At 37.4% G+C, this 22,333-nt stretch overlaps 1 protein-coding gene across 16 annotated transcripts in view; it reads right to left on the bottom strand.

Moving 5' to 3' along the window:
- Nucleotides 1-22,333, bottom strand: part of LOC129771502 (protein cycle) — an 88,112-nt gene that overhangs the window by 10,977 nt on the left and 54,802 nt on the right. For 6 of the 16 annotated variants that reach the window (XR_008742395.1, XM_055775208.1, XM_055775205.1 and 3 more), the window contains exons 2-10: nucleotides 16,684-17,113; nucleotides 16,321-16,566; nucleotides 12,064-12,300; nucleotides 2,372-2,443; nucleotides 1,823-2,153; nucleotides 1,642-1,759; nucleotides 1,404-1,577; nucleotides 580-1,335; nucleotides 394-510 (exon numbers count right to left, since the gene is read on the bottom strand). Coding sequence is in view for 15 of the 16 variants with exons in the window: in XM_055775208.1 (XP_055631183.1) it covers nucleotides 394-510; nucleotides 580-1,335; nucleotides 1,404-1,577; nucleotides 1,642-1,759; nucleotides 1,823-2,153; nucleotides 2,372-2,443; nucleotides 12,064-12,300; nucleotides 16,321-16,566; nucleotides 16,684-16,958 (2,326 nt within the window). In the remaining variant the exon portion in view is untranslated. Of the gene's footprint in view, nucleotides 1-393; nucleotides 511-579; nucleotides 1,336-1,403; nucleotides 1,578-1,641; nucleotides 1,760-1,822; nucleotides 2,154-2,371; nucleotides 2,444-12,063; nucleotides 12,301-16,320; nucleotides 16,567-16,683; nucleotides 17,114-19,309; nucleotides 19,416-22,333 lie in introns of those variants that run through there. The other 10 variants (XM_055775213.1, XM_055775206.1, XM_055775209.1 and 7 more) reach the window with 5 other exon arrangements.

Here is a 22,333-nt window from a genome sequence, read left to right as displayed (position 1 = left end):
TTTTCTTTTTTTGTTTACCTTTTCCACGTTTAACAATTCGTCAATGTGTGTCATATATTTGATCGGGAAATTGGGAAAATGTTTTTTTTTATCATCTAAATTTATATTATCGCCTTCAAAATAGACCCCTTCAGAAGCAACACACATTTTCCAACGAGCAATCCAGTCATCGAAACACTTTCTATAGCTGTATTCAGGAATTGCCCTCAATTCTCGAACCGAATTCGTTTTCATGTATTCATTGCTGTGAAAACGGATCCCACGAAGCGGAAATTTGAATTTCAGAAATAGAAAGAAGCCACACGGGGCCATACCGCCAGTAAATATGAGACAAAGTGAATCGTTCGAATTGCAGTAAAAGTTGCTCCTATTTTACTATTATTTTCAACATACCGGTAGATGACTCGCCGATTCTTCGTTGTGTGTCCAAAACTATCTCCGCAATTTGGCGACCAATTTTACTGGCTTCAACGTGCGAGTTTATTATCCGTTGTATTTCTGTTCCATTAGCTGCAATCAAAGCGTAACGTTACTATCGAAAAAAAATAGCTTGATAAACTTCTACCGGGTCATACTCACAATGATCAAAAATGTCGCATTCAACCGTACTTTGTCCGTTGGTTTCGTTGTTTCCGTCGATAAGTTCATTGTTGCCACCGTTGCCCTTACGTTGCATGGTTGCGCCCCCACCGATACAGTTCCCTCCTGGGCCGTCGGCCAAATCCGACAAAATCACATTATTTTTTGCAATCAAATACTCAATCTCTTTGGTCCATGGATTCCGGAATGATTTCCACTCGCTCTGCACACGCACGAAACCGTTCTCTTTCGTCCTTAACTTATAGACAGACGTGGTCACGCATTGGGTTCCCTGCAATGCCGCCTTGTGGGATTCCGCCAACGCCGGGATATCCTCGTGATGGTAATATTCGTACATGCTGGTGCCCAGCAGTTCCTGCGGGAGAAACCCCAGAACCCACGTGGCACGCTGGTCAACAAATAGGAACTTTCCGTCCATCGCATGGCGGGATATAAATTGTACATTTCGTAGGTTCTGGATGTTGTGTCTGTTGAACCGTTTGTAGTTATTCGTTGCAGCCGATCCTGTTGCACTAGAGCCACCGCCATTGTTGTCCGTGGAAGGTTGATTTTTGAAATTAACATTACTATAGCTATGGTTCTGGAATAGATTAGGTTGTACTCGACCCACCGCAACAAGGCACGATAGGTTACAGGAATCATTCTCCCCATCGGTGCCATGCTCATCCAAACCGATTTTTGCGGGAGCCCATGATTTCAGATAACCAGTGCATTGTATGACGGAATACTTTTTGTCTGCAAGTGAAAAATAATGGGGTTGTTATGTTTTTATTGAGATCTACCGTCGGGAACATTTATCTCACCCGTATTCATTTTATTCTTCCTCCGATGGCAACTGGCCGACGAGGTGTTCGTTTCAGATTCTTCTTTGACCTGAATGTTAGTTTTACACTTCATCCTGCAGAAAAATGACCGTCTTGCCCCGGGACAAAGCTTCGTAGCTCCCTGAGGAACATCAGTCTTGACGGGAAGCATAGCTGAAATGTATTTTCCAACAGTAAAGTATGTTCTTGCTGCCGAAAAAGGTTTATCGTGATTTACTTTTAGCATCTATCAATCTCTCCCTCGGACTAAGATCTGATGAGGACAACTGTTCTTTCACCTTCGCCACATCTTTAGGATGGAGAATATCGAACCAACTCTGACCCAACAGATCTCCCTGTGCAATATTATCGTTTATTTAAAACATCTGTACGTCTTTAGAAGAACATGTCAATCATACCTGGGAATAGTTCAACACCTGCGAAACCGACTCGGACACATACAAAATCCGACCGCGATCGCAGCCCACTACAAAGAGAAATCCTTCAGCGGCCTGGAGGATCAGCATCTTCAACTCTTGATCCGAGAGGAACGCCGGCTTGTAGTGACCTTCGGTGTACGAATGAACCGCTCCCCGAATCGTTTTCAGGTGCTGCACGGCCATCCGTAGAACCGTCAGTTTGTCCAGCTTGCGGGACATTGCATGGCACATCGGAATCATAGCCGACAGTTCCGTAATGTAGGAGTTCATCTTATCACGCCGACGTTTCTCGATTTCGCTGTGATTTTGCCTGTTATGCAATTATATAGGGCAAGAATGCATACAATATTATTGGAGATGATTTAAATAGATTTATGTAAATGAAATTGAACAAATTATCAAAATAGTACTTCTCCCCATAAAATATGTGATATAGATAGTTAATTTAATCAATATATTGAATCATACAATCTATGATCTTTATTACGAACATCAAACCAGGTTCGTAAAATTTGTTTTTCAACTCACTTCTTACTGTCATCCGTAGTCCGATTAGATTTGGCATCATCGGCTGTGTCTTCTTCAGCATCACTGTTGTCACTGAGAAAATAGATAAATTCCAAATTAGATTTCTGTGTCATATCTGTCGGATATTCTTATCTTCAAAATATGGATTCTTTTTCAGAGCAAAAAAGAAATTGGCAAACAACAGTTAGAAAGGCACAGGAGCCAAATCTGGCGACACTGTGTTTTTTTTTCAGGAATACGGAGAGTAGAGTAACGTAAAAACACTTATTTCATAACATGGATCTTCGAACTTTTAAATGTCGCTTTCTCAAAATCGCTATTTGTCAGGGTTGGGTATTCCGTATCACATAAATAAATATAATTTCCACTTCGAAATGTATGGTACAAGAATGCAGCATGTAGCGAAGTGTCGGTAGTTCTGACTATACGTCAACACTCTCGAATGACGAAAACCGAGAATTTTAACTAAATCACATTGGTAAGACTCTCTCTGTCAACAACACGAGTGACCCTAACAATGACTTCTGTGCTCGGAGCGTGAACAAGTTTTAATTATGAAACATAGCGTCATGAGTACCAAGGAACTTTCAAATTTAACAAATGTATGAAGTCTTTAAAGGAAGATTTATCTCATCCCACATGATGACTGAAATGAGAGGCTAAAAAATGTCCCTTCTGTTTCAAACCATTCAGCAACGAAACAAGTCGCTCTTTTTTTCCCTTATTCATTTTATTTATTTCATTTTCATCAGATACAATTCATTGCCTGTGCTTTGAATTATCATTTTTGTTTGCAAAAACGAGTAGAAAACCTTAAGCTAACTTAACCTACCTCAACCTAATCTAAACCTAAGGTTAGCAATACCGATTACTCGCGGCAACTCGGGGTTAATAATTAACGTATTGGAAAATCCTTTTTTTTCCTAACCAGCATATTAACCCTTTGCGGTCGTATTAAATTTGGGCATGGGTGTCGTACTGGTCGAAATTATTTTTCCTTGAAAAAGCAGTAATACATGCAAGATTATGAAAAATAAAAAAATTTTTGTGAACTATATATATATATGTATTAACTTAACAATGTGTTTTAATGTAATGTTTTTATTTTATAATTATATTTTATATTTCTTCTTCGTGTGAAATCTTTAGAAACAGTCTCCAGGAGTAAATCATACGAAGTATAATCAATACATTATTTTATTTTTATTATTGACGTTGAATATGAGACACTTTTGCCATTGATGCAATAAATGCGTTTAATCATGTTAGCAATTTGTATCCGAAAAGATTAGAACTTGTCACTTTTAACAAACATTTTTTTTCACATGAGATTGTTCAGATGGCATAAGATACTTATGCAACCAATTATTCTGCTCTTTGAAAACAACTACTTCAACAAAATTTAAGCCAGTAGTTACTCAAAAAATGATTTCTGCGTATCCGAAATTATCAGAACTTTTCACTTTAGACGAACAAAGATTTTGTCGCTTGAGACACTTAGGCGATTATTCGAACAACATGACACATTTATGCAAACAGTAGTTCTGATACATATGAACAGTCTTTTCGACCACACCGAAGGGTTACAATGCAAAATTCTGCTGTTATGATTTTTGTCCCACATTCCTATGGATTCAAGGCACCGTGCGTTGTCGTGTGTGGGTGACTACTTTGTTTGTACCGTTATCTATTACTCATAGGAGCACCGTATTGATTCTTGAAAAGGTTCACTAGACATCAAACTTCGTTGAAGTTGAATAAAATATTAGATAAGCATGGTTTATTGCTGTGGTGGCTGAGAGCAGACAAACGACCAGAACGGTAAAAAAGGTATGGTGGTTGGGAGCAGACAAACGACCACAAAGAGTTAAGAACTAGCGAAGCACTATTACTCCAAGTGAAGCCTAATCGACCTTAGCAGATATTCAGAAACCCTTTGAATTGTTTTTCAATTTTTTTCTTATTGTTCCACCGTACTTCTCGTATTCCATCTTTGAACGCTATCAGATAATCATTGCGAGTCTTACCAAAATTATTCAAATTGAATTTAATTCCCTCTACAATAAGCCATAGGGCAGCTTTCGATCTGTAACATTTTTCAGAAATTTGTGACGCAATCAACTCTTCTGGATCACGGATTTGTAGTTTCATCCGCAAATGTATTATAGACTTGATCCACGACCAAACCGTCAAAGCTGAAGTACAAAGTTTTATCCTGTGTTTCAGTGTATCGAGACTACCACAAATGCTGCAAAGAGGAGAATCTATTCCTGCTATTCGGTGATTGAACATTTTGCTACGCGTAGGAACTAAATATTTATACATCACAAATAAGTTGGGCACGTTGGGCAGTTCTGTTTGCAAACGAGGTTTAATATTCATCGCATTTTGAAAATGGAGATATATTTTCCTACTTGTATTCAAATTAGAATCCTCTTCTAAACATCTAGCAATAACCAGCCATTCCCTAGCGTAAGTATCTATTGTTAACGTTATTCAACATAAATTCATCGAGGTGTTGGTTGGGATCGCGGTATGCGTGTAGAATGTTTTTTTTTATAAAAAGACTTTTAGATTTGGTTTCTACATCTTCCAATCCTAAACTACCCTTGAACGTTGGCAGGCATAATTCATTTTTCGCTACACTATACAGGTATCCTTTCCAAATAAATTTATTGCACAAACTTTTTATCTCTGCAATATGTTTGTTCGCTGATGGAAATATTTGAACAATATACCATAGTTTTGAGAGAATATAAATATTCAAAATGAACACTTTTTGAATAAGATTAATTTTCTCTGTGCATACAGGGAAATTATAAATTTCAAGTTGGACACTAAGTTGGTATAGTTGATTTCAACAGTTTGCTAAAAATGTTTATGCAAATCTATTCCTAATTTTTTTAAACTATCAACTTCCTTAATCATATGAGGCCCAGAACGACAGTTATTGAATCGTAAAAAGTTCGATTTAAGGAAATTCATTTTAATTTTACCATAAATACTAAAATAATGAACTAGTTCTAAGACTCGGTCAAATTCGTGATAGTTACGTATGAGAATGTTGATATCGTCCGCATAAGCAATTATTCTTACGAAATAATTTCCAATCAGAAAACCATCAATATTCGAATAAATCATTCTAATCAAAGGCTCGATATAAAGACAAAACAGAGCCATACTCAAGAGGCAGCCTTGCCGTACCGACGAATTGATTGCGAAAGCGTGAGTTCGAAAACCATTGAATAAAACTCTAGAGTTAGCGTATTTATATAACCTTTCGATAAACATAATTGGAAATTGGAATTTTTCTAGAATAGCTCACAAAAAATCGTGATCAACCCGATGAAAGACTTTTTCCTGATCCATACTAAGAAGAACTCCTTTGAAATGGCGTGTTTGTTGTGATTTTAACAGTGTATTCCGGAGAGTGCGCAGATTGTCAATACAGGATCGATCATCTAGGCAGGCTGATTGACCCGGGCTAATGAGATCACTCAGTAAGGGCTGTAACCTGACTCACAAAATTTTTTTGAACAACTTATAGTCTGTATTGAGCATGCTGATCGGTCGTCGGTTATTCAAACCATGCTCATCACCTCTTTGAGGTATCAATGTTATTATTCCAGACGAAAAGGAGCCAAGAGGATACTCTCCAAATCGAAGGTATGAATTAAATAAATCTAGCATTTCACCTTTTATCGTTTCGAAAAAAGTGCTGTAAAATTCATAACCCAAACCATCCGGTCCTGTGGGAGACCTTTTGGATACATGCTTAAGAACGTATTCCAATTCATTTTCTTCAATTGATCTAACTAAATCCTCTCTGTTTTCCGAAGAAAGTGTTTTGGTAATGTACTGTAAAACATGTTGGTGATCCGTTTCATCAGTTTCATCTGTTTACTAAAAATATGCGAAAGATTATCGTAGATACTCTTTTTTAAAATTCTTACATCCGATGTTACTATGTCATTGATACGAAGACTGATCATTGACCTTGTTGACCTTGATAATGTTGATGTAGCCTGATACAAACTGATTTTTTCGTCTTCCACAATGTTAGACTCTTTGATGTAATGAGAGTAGAAATCTTATTTATTCTTTTCAATTGTCATCAACTTTGATTTTAACTATTTTCATTTCATCCAAAACGTTTTCTCCTTCTGCTTGTTTTTGAAATAGTTCATTTAAACATTGATAGTAGAAACTTTTCTCTCTGCATATTTGCTGATTTATATTACAGCTTTCTGTCTTGAAAAATCGTTTTATATTAGATTTGAAGTCATTATTCCACCAAACGCTTAAACTTCGAAAAGAATTTCGATTTTTTAAGGAAGCATACATCGAAATAAATCTTGTTTTGATATCTTCATCTTTTAAAAAATAACAATTTAGTTTCCAGTAGCCCCTTCCTATAAAACGGACACTCTTCACGTTGGGAACATTAAATTTAATGATTACACTGTGATGATTCTAAAATGCTAGAGGAACTGTTTTAATGTTTTGAACTAGATTTATGAAGTTACTTGAACTGTAGAATCGACCCAAACGTGATTTTGATGGACCCCTGAAGAAAGTGAAATTAACACGATTTTTTAAAATATTTTTTTCCACATCTTTGAGACCAAGATTAGACGTCAGCTGTCTAAGACCATGACAGATGTTACCAGAACCATTTGAATCGTAAGTTTCAAGAATACAATTGAAGTCACCTACCAGCACATTTTCTTTCCCATGTGACAAGTGAACAATTATTTCCTCTGTGAACAGCTTATCCCTTTCTTTCCTAAAGTTGCTTCCGGAATGGGCATAAATATTTATGTGATTTATTGAGTCAATTCACACTGATGACAATCGACCGTTACCACTCAATAAAATATCAGAATATTCAGAATTGTTGCGCACTAAGATTCCTGTTCCTTTTCCGTCGTCGCTGATATGTACGATCGCTACATGACTTTTTGAAAAGCAAAAGTCTTCAAAGGCCAATTCTTGAACGAAAACAATATCCAGATCATTTTTATATATAAAATCCCTCAGCAATGATTTTTCAAAAGTTGATGGCATTCAAATTAACCGTTGCTATATTGCGTATAAAATTCATCGAAAAAAAATCGGAAGAAAAAGATCGATTTTTTCGAGTATTTATTTATTTATTCATTTCGTCAAACAAATGTAGACTACACACTTATACACTAATGTTACAATGTTTTCTTAGGTTAAATATTATTTTTGCGGTACATGTTTCTTTTTAGCTGTTTTTTATTCATTGTTGTGTCAATTATTTCGCAGTGCTGATTGTATATACGCATCATGCGATTGATAGGGGCGTTATTTGCATAATTTGTTCTGGATGTTTTGGTTAGAAACAAATTTCGCGTTCTTAGTTGACGCCCAGGTACATAGAAATTTAGTTTTTCTAGTAATTCAGCTGACTGTACTCGTTACGAAATTAGGTCATTAACAAAAGAAAGCATTGCAAATTCACGGCGTTCTTTTAGTGTTTGGATGTTTATGAGCATGCAACGTGCTTCATATGAAGGAAGTGGAAATGAGGTCCAGTTGAGTTTACGAAGTGCAAATAGAAGAAACTGTTTCTGGACTGACTCAATGCGTTCTTCATGTACGACCATATACGGGTTCCAAACGATGTTACAGTATTCCAGAATAGGCCTTACATATGTAATATATAAAAGCTTTATTGTGTATGGGTCCTGGAAGTTATGTGAGAAGCGTTTGACAAAACTTAACACACTATTCGCCTTATTTATTACAGAGTTGTAGTGTTCTATGAATGTGAGTTTACAGTCCAGGACGACGCCTAGATCTCTAACTATTTCACATTTTTCTACATTTTGATTTCCAAGACATATTACAATATTTGGTACATGTTTTTTTCTGCTAAATGTTATAGAGTTGCACTTTTTCACATTCAGTGTTAGTAGATTTTTATCACACCAAGTATGGAATACAACACAAAGAGTTCGGCTCCTTTAAACCTATGTAACTGAGCCTGTAAAAATAAATGACTTAAATAAAAAAAAAAAAAGATCTGGGAAAAAAAAAGTATGGAATACATGTATTTCGTTTCGAAATGCTTCGATGTCGTTTTCATTTCCAATTTCCGCGAAAAGCTTCATGTCGTCGGCATACACAAGTACATTGATACGCTTGAGAACGAAGGAGATGTCATTAACGTACAGAATGAAAAGAAGAGGACCAAGATGAGAGCCTTGTGGGACTCCCGAAGTGACTTTTACTGGATTTGAAAGAGAATTTTGAAAATGAACAATTTGTTCACGGTTTGTTAGATAAGAATTAAGCCAGTTTAAGAGTCTTTGTTCCATTCCTATTTTCTGCAATTTGAAGAGTAGTAATGGAATGTCGATGCGGTCAAATGCTTTACTGAAGTCAGTGTAAAGAGTTTCTACGTGTTTGCCATTTTCCATTGCATTCAAAATAAAAGTCACAAAAGCCAACAGATTAGTTGCAGTTGAACGGCCTTTGAAGAAGCCATGTTGCATACACGTAATTCTATTCTTTACTTGTTGGAAGACTTTTTCGTTGACTATTGCTTCGAATAGTTTAGGAATGCAAGAGATAATGGCAATTCCACGATAATTACGTACGTCAGATTTAGCTCCTGATTTAAAGATAGGTACCAAAAAAGATTGTTTCCATTTTTCTGGGAATATTCCAGTTTGTAGTGACATATTGAAAATGCAATGTAAGGGAAGGGTGAGTTCCTCTGCCAGGTTCTTTAGGAATATAGGTGCTATTCCGTCAGGTCCTGGTCCTTTTGTTCCGTCTAATTTTTTTAGTGCATGGCATATTTCCTGTTGTGAAAGAAAGTTCACCGATATGTCATTTGGATAATCCGGTAAAAATGAAAAGTAGTTCCGATCGCGATTTTCTTCGGAAAATGTGGTATATACTTCCTGAAAGAAATTTGCAAAGAGATTACAAATTTCGTTCGAAGAATTCCTCACATCCTCATCGAGATGCATCTGCGATGGGAAGTTATTACTTTTGAGCTTAGACTTTACGTAATTAAAGAATTTCTTCGGGCATGATTTGACTTCAGTTTCGACCTTTCTATTGTACTCTTCGTGTGCACTTTTAATTGCAAAATTTAATTCTTGGGAAATATTTTGATATTCAAGCAAATTTTGATGACTTTTGTCTATTTTGTATTTTTTATGTGCTTTTTGTTTTTTATTCTTTAGATTTCTTATTTGAACGTTAAACCAAATAGGATATTTGCTGGTTGAATTTCTTCGTCTTCTTTTCTTCGGCACAAATTCTGATATTATGTTATTCAGAATTTCGTGAAGAATATGTACAGTTAAGTTGACATCTCGTTCGCTGTTTAATAAAGTTTGCCATTCTATGGTTTGTAGGCTACATTTGATTGCTTCAAAGTTCGTCTTGTTATATTCCGGTACTTCTTCATACTCCCAGTCGATGGGCAATTGTCTATTATGTATAAAGATTGAGTATTCAATTGCTGTGTGAAATTTTTCATTTTTCCAAAGAGGAGTCATGAACTAGTACGAAGAATCGATCCAAAAAAAATCGGAAATCGGAATGGAAAAGATCGATCTTCTAAAGCCCAATCCTAGGTGCAGCTAAGTTATGACTAAAAGAGAGAGTCGATGCATGTCGATGATGTCATTTACAACCTGTTGTCGAACCCACCGTGCAACAGACGGCAGCTCTGACGGGTGAATTGGTGAGTCCCGGGAGCCCTGCCTGGCAGCTGTCATCCAGCGAGAGTGAGACGGGATAGTAATATGGCATAATAACAAACAAACAAAACAAACGAAAAAGTAAGGATTGTGAAGTGAATAATAGAGCTGAAAAGGATTGATAGCGGATAATAAGGATATTTGAAGGATTAGAATGATTAGAAGGATATTGGAATAGATGTGAGGAAAGCGATAAACAGTATGTATAGTAGTATGAAGTATGAAATGGATTCTATTATTGAATAATCGCAGATAGAAATTGGAATTCAAGGATTAGATTGGAGGTTGGAGAAAATATTTCTCCAGGAAAGCACAAGCTAAAATGTAACGAAAAATGTACAATGTAAACGGAAGTCAAATTGTAACTTGTAAATATTGTAAATTGTAAATATATTTCAGCTTTAAAGCTGCCAAAACAGTAACGGCTGCTAAAAGACGTGCTTGAATTTCCTAACCGGTCTGATTCTCACCAACACAACCAAATTTTGAGCCCCTCATTTGGAAGTGGAAAATATCAATTATTGAAATAATTGCATTGGTGGGGCGAAATGGATCATATCCAATGCATGATGGGAAGTGATGTAAGGGGATTCAACTCTATTTTCGGTCGCATTCTCTGTTTGTTCTATTTCATTTGCTGAATACACAAACGATGAGAGAGAGAGTGAAATTATTCCTCTCGCGAGTGGTACACTTCTACGCTTCTACGCGGTATATTACAAACCAGTCCATATTCCCCCACTATTTGTCCGTATTACCCGCATCGAAAAAATGTTCTACCTTTCGGTCTGTTTTAATTTTATCAAAAATCATTGAAAAACTTTTTTTTTGTAAAACATTCGGTTGATTAATTGGAAAAATAGTATACTGAATTGCTTGAAATTGTCTTCAAGTTTTGGGAAAAATGTGTTCCCAAGAAAAACAATTGAAGTTCTTAACATGTCCGTATTTGTACAAACCTGCGTGCTCGTATATTTATTCCGGATAATTTCTTTCTTCCACATCCAAAACTGGAAAATGGTTCACATTCAAACACTTTAAGATAAAGTAAGAAGTATATATGTATAAAGTATAAAAATATCTTCGAATTGACAAAGGAGACATTCCTGTTTATAAAATCATCAGAATTATATCCAATAAATGTCATATACCATCGTAAACAAAAAAAACCAGAAATTTTCATTTAAACTTTGAGATTTCACGGGCTTGAAGTTATGATATGTAGACTAGACAGCACTGTGAGTGGTGTTCATGCTTAGTTTCAGCTTCACAGGATCATTAGTATTAAGGTCAGTGAATTACCCTGGATTCCTCGAGTCAAGAGAGATGCACCACGATTGATATGAGGTACAGACTAGGAAGAGTCGCTGATTAATGGTCAGTAGCACCCCAATAGGATGTATCTAGCTGCTCAGGCTAACGCCATATATGCCTTGATAAAATATATATTCTGGAAAAAAAGGTCAGTGGATTAAACAATTGAACCACGTACATTAAAAATTTGCAGTAGAAATCAAAGAAAGTGTTTCAGCGCAATTAAAAAAATCGGAACAAAAAAAACAGCTGAAATACATATCTATTTGTGACATTCATTCTAAAAACAACACGAATGTTGTCCTCTAACCGCTCCAACTGCTCCAAAATCCTCTATGAAGACCTAATTTTGTAAGCAATAATGCACAAATCGGCCTAATGGCTATATCAAAATTCATATTCCTGAATCATTCAAGGAGTGGGTCAAACGATGACGCTTTACATAGCGAAACATCAATTAGAATGAAATACAATATGTGTCACAGAAATCTCCCATTACAATAGCGAGAATAGTTTGGAATAGTTTTTACAAAATACAACTAACAAACTAGGTCAAAAATAATTCTAATCATTGCAAGTTATTCAATACATTATGAAAAAAACAAATGCATAACTTTGAATAACACTCACTTGTACGAATATTTACGCTTTCTAATACCACTTCCGGTGCTATTAACGGAACTGCTCACATGATGATGGTGTCCATGTTCCAGCCCCAAATGATGGCTTCCACCGTCTTGAGAATCCTGCTGATGGCTGTAAACGCTAGACACCGCCGACATCCTTCCCTGCGCTGGATCCAGCAGAACAACGTTAGATGTGGTAACCGTTGACGCCGTCAAACCCTCATTATCCGCAGTGTTTGTACTGTTGAAGTATTGAGATGGATCCATCAGAACAATTATTCACGCTTCATGCAAAAAACTAAAGTGCAATACGTTGGAGCATGTATGAAATTGAGCGATTTGTCATTGATATTTCGAAAGTTCAGCTGATGAACCATCGAAGAAGAATTTTCTGCCATTCATGGTAACAAGATGTACAGAAAAATGCTCTGATTTGATCGAAAAAGAAATTAAATAGTCTTAAATAGTATATATTCGTACTCGAATATTATTATCTTTATAATTTTAAAAAAGATAATTTTATTTTTTGTTATAAATATTCTTTCGTCAACGAATCTTAGAGACTTCGGTATACAAAAGAAGTTATAATAAAGCAGTAACAAAGCTCGATTCAGTTTTATTTGGAAACAACCAAAAGATTGCACTTTCTCGAGAAATAAACTCGGTAAAAATAACAGGAACAGAGTGCCAAGTCGAAAATTTTGAATAATTTCTGACATGCTATTACTTCGTAAAAAAAAACAACGCATCCAACTTTGAGGTATTATAATATTTTTTACGTACATATTTTTATCTTGATATGTGGAATAAGAAATAAAAAATCGATTTTTTTTCTTTTTTTCAAAGATTTTGTGGACTAACACCGTTTTCTGCTCTACAAAACAATAGCAAATTCAATTAACCTTATCAACTAGCTTTTCTTTGGTTCCTAGAACGTTCCTGTAGGATCTTCTCAAACTGAGATATTTCTGTTTTATTGAAAAATTACCCCTTCGTTTTTGATGATGAATAATTCAAAAGGTAATGATCACACAGTTTTGAAAACTCCAGTAAATTATGTATAAAGTTATTAGCTTAGATGAAAAAAAAATTTCGCTTCAATTTCAAAAATTGCCAAAACATTGTTTTTTTTTGTACTCGATTAGAAAATCATCTGTAATTATGTAAATATTGCAGTAACTTCTAATGGCAAATTCTCCACAAAATACTCGTAAACGTGAACGTTTCAATACCATACCAACCATTTTTTAGCCGATTTTACTAAGTTTGGAGTAAATTAGAGAAACATTTTATCGCAAACTGTACCAAAACAACACGTTTATTTTGAGAGTCGCATAGCATTTTGTACTTCTGGTACGATTTACATTATTTTCGACAGAAAAAAGCTTTTTCGTGTGCTGAAAGGGGGAAATGCAACAGAGTTTGACGACTGTTTCAAGGTACTAGTTAACACAAGAATGATACTTCAATGTACACGGGTGAGCAGTATAGCTAGTAGCAGCTATTTTCGACCCTGTGGTTGAATTCAATGACTATTCAAACTGGAGTTTCCTGAAGTTTTTCATCCAATTATATCTTTTTCTTTATATAAATACCAATAACGCCAAAAAATGTAATTTTTTGGCAATACAGGTCTGACTCGATTATCCGGAGTATTGATTTTTTTTTCACTCCGGATAATCGAATTATGAAAAATGCAAATCCAAAATGGTCGCCACCATAAAATGGCGCAATTATTATTTTCAAAGCTCCATCAATATGGGTATAAAATGAAAATGCACGACTGGTAGAACACAGTAGATCATGGAAAATCCAAATCCAAGATGACCGCAGTTCCCAAATAAACAATTACTTTTTAATGGTTCCATTCAGCTTGCCTGTGTGTATGTATGTTTGAGTGTTTGTAGGGCAGCCCAACATTAATAGAAAATTGATTCCGTTCCTGTTGACTGATTAATCTGAAATTTGGAACATAGCTTTAAAACTAAAAAATAAAATATTTTTTTTTTTATTAGACGGTTTAATGTACTAAGAGCTAGAAAATAATAAAACAAGTAGCAGTTAATAGTTATCAGATCCGTTCCTTCATTAATTTAGGGCAATGATGAGACTAAAATGAAATCGTTTGGTATATGATGAATCAATAATAATGAATAATGATAATGCAAATCCAACGTTTATTTCTTACCTAATTTTCTTCGGAATATTTTCTTGATGAAATGTATTCTATTAGTCAAATCAATTCATTTGATACCGATATTGAGGGATTGCTAAAAATACGTAGTCGACCATTTAGTGACGACGACAAAATTGAAAATTGAAAAATTGAACTTTTCAAAATCATGGAATACGTAGTTTTATAATGACAATAGAATTTGAAGGTGTCTTCCAAATTTCAGATCAATCAGTTAACAGGAACCATTTCAGTTTTCTGTTAATGTGGAACAACCTTACAAACATTCAAACATACATACGAACAGTTCAAGCTGAATGAAACCATTTAAAAATAAGTTGGTGACTACGGCCATCTTGGCGTTGGATTTTTCATAATCTGCTATGTTCTACTAATCGAGAACTTTCTTTTGATATCTATATTGATGAGGTTTTGAAAAAAAATATGGTGCCATTTTGTGGTGACGGCCACTCTGGATTTGCATTTTTCATAAATTACTGTATACTACTAGTCAATCCGTTTCATTTGATATACATATTGATGGGGTTCTGAGAAAATGTGTAATCCGCCATTTTGTAGCGGTAGTTATCTTTGATTCCCATTTTTCATAAGTAATTGTGTTCTACTGGTCAAGCCCTTTTATTTTATTATATATACCTATATTGATAGGATTTTGAGAAAATATATACATAATCCGCCATTTTGTAGCGGCCGCCATCTTGGATTTACGTTTTTCACAAATAACTGTGTTCTACCAATCAAGCCGTTTCATTTGATACCCACATTGCAGCGGTTCTGAGAAAATATGAAATCCGCCATTTTGTAGTGGCCGCCATTTTTGATTTGCATTTTTCATAATTAACTGCATTCTACTAGTTAAGCCCTCTCATTTGATACCCATATTAGCTATTAATATGGATTTATTATACAAATTATTCAAAATTTCTGAAAATCAAAAAAAAAACTCCGGATAATCGAATCCCGGATAATCGAGTCCGACCTGTATTATCTGTGAGTATACGAGTTACGATTTTGCGCACGAGTACAGGAGGGTTAATTAAACATCTATTTGTGTCTGCAATTTATCTCATGGTTTTGGGATTCTTTTCACAAGATTCGTAAACTGAAGAAAGATTCAGAGCAGACATCGTTAGTTGATCACATTTTCGAAATTCCAGAATTTCGGAATGCCAGAAACTGAGTTCGGAAGGGTACAACATTGCAGTGGATTTTTGATACATCATTCCCCACTGACAAGATTCCCTTTTATAGATATTCTCAAAAGAATCACACAACAGAACCGATCGCTCTTGAATGCATCTTTCCGTTCAAGACTTGTGTCCGGTGACTTTTTAACATCGAGTCATAGAAAAAACACAACGAAAATGTCTATTCGCTATGTCATTTGTACAATCTCCCTGGTGCAATCAAAGAGGACAACAACGAAGAGTAAATTATATCCGAGTTCGAGTGTAGCAAGAAAAACCACGCACATTTTCCAAACAGTGAAACCCTGAAAGTGCAACGAATTCTCTACACGAGAATTACATCACACAGGTGACACACTTTTTGTACAGCTTCGCTGGGGAAAGGACAGCTGAAAGTAGACCAATTCAATGTTAGAACAAAAATCACCGACAAGTATTTTTTAACATTTAGCTGTGGCGAACATGGCGTCCTGCGCACCAAACATCGCCTAGTTCTACCTGTTCACAAATTTCCTTCTACAAACATTTATTACGCAAAAGGGGTGTTCTAATTCACCATAATAAGTGTTGTAACCTTTCTACTGCCAACGGCACGTGCAGAAATCCCTGTAATGCAACCCGTTGTTTGCAGCGAGATGAAAGTTTTATTATGAACCGGGGTGCTAAGAATTCCAAACAACTTTTGAACCCATTGATGTGACTGTTTGAAGTTGCCAAAGAAAAGTATTTTCTCAAACCACCAGCTAGTAAATCTTGTGGGCTAATTGATTCTGGGCTTCACCATGCGCAATCGAGAAGTTTGCTTACAAATAAGTTTGAGCGCGAATGAAGAAACAATTCAAGGTGGTAATGAGGCAAGCACAGTTTCAATATTACTCACGTGTACGATAATTTGCGCTTTCTTACACCGTTCTCACCCCCGTTAACGGAACTGCTCACTTGGTGGTGGTGTCCGTGATCCAGCCCCGAATGTTGATTTCCATCTTCTTGGGAATCCTGCTGATGGCTGTTTATGCTTGACACCGTCGACATGCTTCTCTGCGCTGGATCCGGCAGAGCAGCGTTGGAAGCTGCAATCGTCGACGCCGTCACCACTGTCAAACCATCATTTTCTGCGGTATTGGCACTGTTGAGATTTGAGATACAAAATAATATACCCATCAGTTCACATTAGGCACTTTTTTAGGAAACACTGTGATAAGATATATTTAGAAATTATAAAAAAGCCAATGATGATTATTACTTTGCTTGCGACGCCAATGCATTGACTCCGTAGAACACGTTATGATGGTGATAATTTTGAAGCAAACCACCAGTACTGATGACAGGATTGGTAATGTCAGCGGAAACTACCGAAACTAACGACGGCTGTGTCGGCGTGGACGATATTGACACTCCAAGTTCGGTTAACTGATGTTGCTTCAGCTCATTGAGGGACAAAAAATCTCGCTCTTCTTCCGGTACTTGTAGCAAATGGTTGTAAGAAAAATCTTGCAGTGTAAAATTCCGTGCCACCATACTTTGAAGACACTTCACTTTTTTTTAGGAACTGGTCTATAGAGACTTCGTTTCACCCGTACATTCTATGAAAAGGGATGGATGATCCCCGACGCCATTGAATTCTCGCACAAATAACAAAATATATAGTGTCACTGATGCTGAAAAAACCAAAACTATTCACTCTTACAATTAATGATTGCATGTTTAATACTGTTATCACAAGTCTGAGGACTTACTCTCGCCTAAAGTGGCTCGAATTTTTTATTTAAATTTTTTTATTTTCTATCTAATCTACTACGGTCTTGATTCATTATTTCAAATGCGTTTTTCTCGGAACTAGCTTTTTCAAACTAAATATCACACGCAGTGGCGTAGCGTGACTGGATGGCACCCGGGGCAGGTGGCTTGAGTTTCCCCCCTCCAATCAAATCTTGTTATCATGTCTTCGTTCCGTTCTCTAATGAAAAATCAAATTTCCGATTCACGGATGTAATCATAAAAGGTGATTTCATAAGCGTTTGGAAAAAATGTGTAACTGTTGATTGTAGAACTTTGGCGTTTTTCCATTATTTTTTGAAATCTTAAAAACCTACTTTCTATTTCGCAGGCGGGGTAAGAAGGACCACTCGCGAGGTAAAACGGACCATGACGGGTAAGACGGAGCGATGCTATTTTTAAACAGTTTAGTCTAGTAAAAATAACAGGAACAGTGTTGTCTAAGGTATTAATTGTTTAGGGTTGTTCATAAACTACACACAAACTTCTGGAAAGGCCATCCATATTCCACGGGCAGAGCTTTGAAAATATTTGTGGAAAATTTACCACATTTTCGGAATCTATAAGACGATTATCTACGTGGGTCTAAAATCTCTCAAAATCTCATGAAGTCTTAATGACCCCGAAGTAAGTATTTCCGATTCGATATGTTGTTTCATCAGCCAGCTCGAATGCCAGTTCATTGACATCTCGCATTATGATGGCGTAGAATCGATTCTCCAGCTGCAGCAAATGCTCCACCAGTTCTTGTTCCTGAGTAGTAGTAAAAAATGGATCAGTGGATCCGAGCTTCATCGTTGGTGATTTATTGCCTTTGATTCAGTGTCCATTCATTGAAAAAATCGCTTTCGTTCGTTCAAATATGATCATACACAAATCATTTCCCCCAGCGGCATCCTTTTGTTGTTACGTTCTGCAAATCACGACACAAAAGAGAACGAGACAACTCTGCATCGGTTCGCACTTCATGATACACCGGCACGCAAGCAGAACCATCATATACGCTTTCGGTGCAGAAAGTATATTTTCTTCTTTGCCTCTAACATATGCATATCGACCTCTCCATGCATCATAAAACAGCAGGATCGTACGGACTACGCAAAGCGAATGATTTATATTCAGCTAATATAGCAGATCCTGATTTTTAAGTCTCAGAGAGTCCAAACTATATGATTATTTAGCTCGATAGAGGCTAAGGGAAGGGTAGACAGATCATATTTTCCATTTTTAACGCCACTGTCCCTTGAAATGTGTATATTCATATAGACCGCAAAGTTTGACTGGCAACACCGCTCTCTTTTCCCATTCGTTGCTCTCCGCAAATGGTGACCGAATGATTACGTAATTTTTCTTGTATCATTTATTGCTTTGCACTTGTCTGTGCAGTGGGTTTCGCTATAATAGAACGGGACGATATATGCGGTTCAAACTTGTATGCAGGCTTCGAAAATGGTTTGCGATGTTTGATACAGCTCGAATATGCAAACAACAGTTTCCGTTCCTCTCTTGGTTTAATCATGTAATGTTACACAAGTGATTACTGTCATTCATACAAGTATCTGAATGATTCTCTCATATTTGGTTATATGTTCGTGAGAGGTTACTTGCATGACACATTGTGTATCATTCGATTTTGATCGAAATCCAAACACTGCTTTGATTTGTTGGCGGTTCTTATCCAATGTCCAATGTCCATATACAGTTTTTGCTGGAGAAATCCTTATTTTGGTTACCTAGAAAATTAGATCGCTTGCTTGCTTGCTTGGAACAAATTCTTTTGCTTTTGCTTTTGCAATGGACAAAAACTTTGTTTTGTTTACAATTTTGATATTTCGTGCACTCTAGTGTTGCAAGATGTTTCTGAACGACAAAAATATGCTATTAGTGCTTTTTGCGTAGCATGTTTGCCAAAATACTAAGGATTTTTTTATAAAACTAGAAGTGGTCCGTCTTACCCCGCCTTCCCCTATCTTAACGATAACACATGTGACGTTGTCGACTTAAACAAATGATTTCGCGTACCCTCACAAATACGGTCCAAGGGCACCAAATCTCACGATTGACTGGTCTAAAACGAGAGATGATTTGCTCACCAAAATCATTGCGGAATAGGTCCATCATGATATGTGACATGTGGCACCATCTTGTCGAAATCACATTTCGACCCGATTTAGCTCGTGTATTCTTTCACTAGGTGCCACAGAAACGCAAATCGTTAGTAATCGCTAGTCAAACGTTAACGTCGTTTCTCCAACTCACTGTTAAATTTTGAAGCGTTTCTTAGAAGCCGCATTTCACGATGATCCGTAACACTTCCAATACAGTCTAATAATTGGCATCAGCCAGGATAATTCCTTTGGCCTTCAAATGTACATGTCCGAAACTTCGCCATATAGATTTGTCAGTTTGGAAATCAACGTTTTCAGTTAGTTGTCACATACTGCTAACATGTGTCTTGCTTAAATTGATTTGACGATTTTCATCGCCCTTGCAACACCTAATGAAAACCTTTCTATGTCTTTCTGCAACAGGAAAAATTACCAGTGCATTGAGTCTTGTCGCAACGTTACTCAGATAAAATCCTTTGGTTTGTAAATAGTTTTGCGTCAGATCTACTTAACGTGGTACATCGCACCAGAAGTACAGATAACACAGGAAAGTGAAAACCAAAACTGCTGGAAGAAGGGGCCACCCACTTACTTGATCGAGTATTCGAATTCTCGGAAGGATTTCATATAACTTCAATGGCTGTGAACAGCCCAACGTAGTTCGCATAAATTAATTTCACAACATCACAATGAGCACGCCATTGAGTTTTCAGCAAACATTTTACCGTCACACTTGTGTGGCTCAGTTGCATATGCTATGAGTTGAAACTGCGAAACGTGAAAACTACTTCGTCAGTTTTCATCAAGAGCGTGTTGTCCTACTAAGTTTGAAGAGCGGCGCCCTTGAATACGGCTTTTTTGTTTTTATTTCTCAACAAAACCTGAAGCCCTCCATTCGAACTCGATATGGTCGTAGCGTTATTGAACAAATTTTCTTTCTCCAAGAAAATTGCTCTTTGGGCTCCCTAGAAATAGTAGGCGTGTTTGGTTTTGGTAGTTTGAATTTAGTCAAAGCAAAGATGGCGTCGAAACAGCACGTGCTCCGCGAACGCATTGTACGGTTCTACGAAACGCATTTCCAGCAAGGAAAAAGTTCACGGTGGCACATTTTAAGGAAGAAAATGTACCTGTCAGTACGGTATATCGTATCCTGGGTTCCCTGAACGTAGAGCGGAAGGTCGGAAGTGGTCGTCCGGTGACGATAATGACGAAGCAGAGGAAGACATCGTTAAAGAAGCTGTTTGACAACAATGACGCAACCAGCCTGCGTGACGCCGGTCGGATATATGGCTGCTCCCACGTATTGATCCATCGGACCCTCAAGATGGAAGGAATCGTCTGCAGGAAGAAGACGAGGTCGCCGGAGTACACAGAGGAGCAGATTGAGACGGTTAAATCACAGTGTCGGTGAACAAAAAATACCGCGGGACGCCTTTCGTTCTAGACGACGAAAGCTATTTTCCGCTGTCCAAAACGCATATTCCAGGAAATGATAGTTACTGCTCCAGCGACAAGTCATCCACACCGCCTGAAGTGAAATACAAGTTCAAGCACAAGTTTGAAAAAAAAGGTTATGTTGTACATCGCCATTTCCGACCGGGGCATTTCAAAGCCTTGGTTTAAGCCGAGCGGTCTGGCAATCAACCAACAAATCTATCGAGAAGAGTGCCTCGATAAAATTCTGCTGCCGTTCCTGAACGAGCATCACGCGGATGGGAAGTACGTCTTCTGGCCGGACAAGGCGTCTTCCCATTACACCAAGAAGACGCTGGCATATCTTGAGGAGAAAAAGATACCGTTCGTGCCGAAAGATCGTAACCCAACAAACTTGCCCCAGTGCCGCCCAAAAGATATCCTCTATCTTTGGCTCACTCAGTGCCCTAGTGTATAAAAACAATTGGAGGGCCAAGGACACGAAGCAACTGACTACAAGAATCCGGAATTGTATCCGGAAAATGGACGTAAGTGCCGTACAACGTTCTTCTGAGAGCATCCCGACAAAGTTGCGTCGAACAGCAGGTCACGGCCCTTACTCAAACATTCATTGACATTTTTCTGAAGAAAATACATTCAATCTCATATAAAAAAAAAATTTTATATGTGATTGAAAAAATTCTCATTTTTTATCCCGTTAGAGAAAGGCACTTCATGATAGCTGAACCATCACTCTCCATTTGATAACGGATGTTTTCACTTGTAACAGCAACCATTCTCCCATCCAAAAGGAAAAAAACCCAAGAATGATTCCAAGCAACAAACGATAAAGAAAGAAGGAACCATATTTGAAACAAAACTACAATCCAATTGCACGTCAATCGCTCACTCGAAATGCAAAGGCAGTGTAGAAAGACGAAAAATTGCAACTTAAGTTCCACCCGCTCGAAACGACCTAGAATAACGTTTGCATTGAAGAAAATGGACAAAATTGCCGATTTTTCAAGGGTTTACCTTCAGGCGCACTGACGAAACTACCCATGCGGCATCAATCATAGTATCCCATGAGTCAGCAGAAAAAAATTTACAGCTCTATCAGTCGAACTTTAACCGTGATTTGGAAAACAGTGAAGCTGCTCCGTTAGGAAGTGTGCGCGTTCAAAGAACGGTACCCCGCCGCGTCGAAAACGAACATCGTGCGGCACTTTGTGGACGCCGGATATGCCCGTTCCGGCATCTACAACATCTTTGCACTATTGGACAACAATCAGAGCATCGAAAGAAAGCCCGGTTCCGGACGGCCGACGACCCTGAGCGACAAGAAGCTCCAAAGGATGCTGAAGAGGAAGATCGAGGGAAAAGTGGCTACATCGCTGCGTCCGCTTGGCCGGGATGTCGGTGCAACCGGCCAAAAAGTGAAAAAGTACCTAGCGAACATGGACATATATGTCAGGAAGCGGAAGTCCCGTCCACTGGTCTCGGAGCTGCACGAATGACTCAGCGGCAGCGGCTGAATAAGATGATCAAGTCGATTTTCCCGACACTTGCGACATGGCGGCGGTGATGGACGACGAG

Source organism: Toxorhynchites rutilus, chromosome 2 (genome assembly GCF_029784135.1).
Source record: "Toxorhynchites rutilus septentrionalis strain SRP chromosome 2, ASM2978413v1, whole genome shotgun sequence".
In the NCBI taxonomy this organism is placed as follows: Eukaryota; Metazoa; Arthropoda; class Insecta; order Diptera; family Culicidae; genus Toxorhynchites; species Toxorhynchites rutilus.
This window is presented reverse-complemented; position numbering and strand designations above follow the sequence as displayed.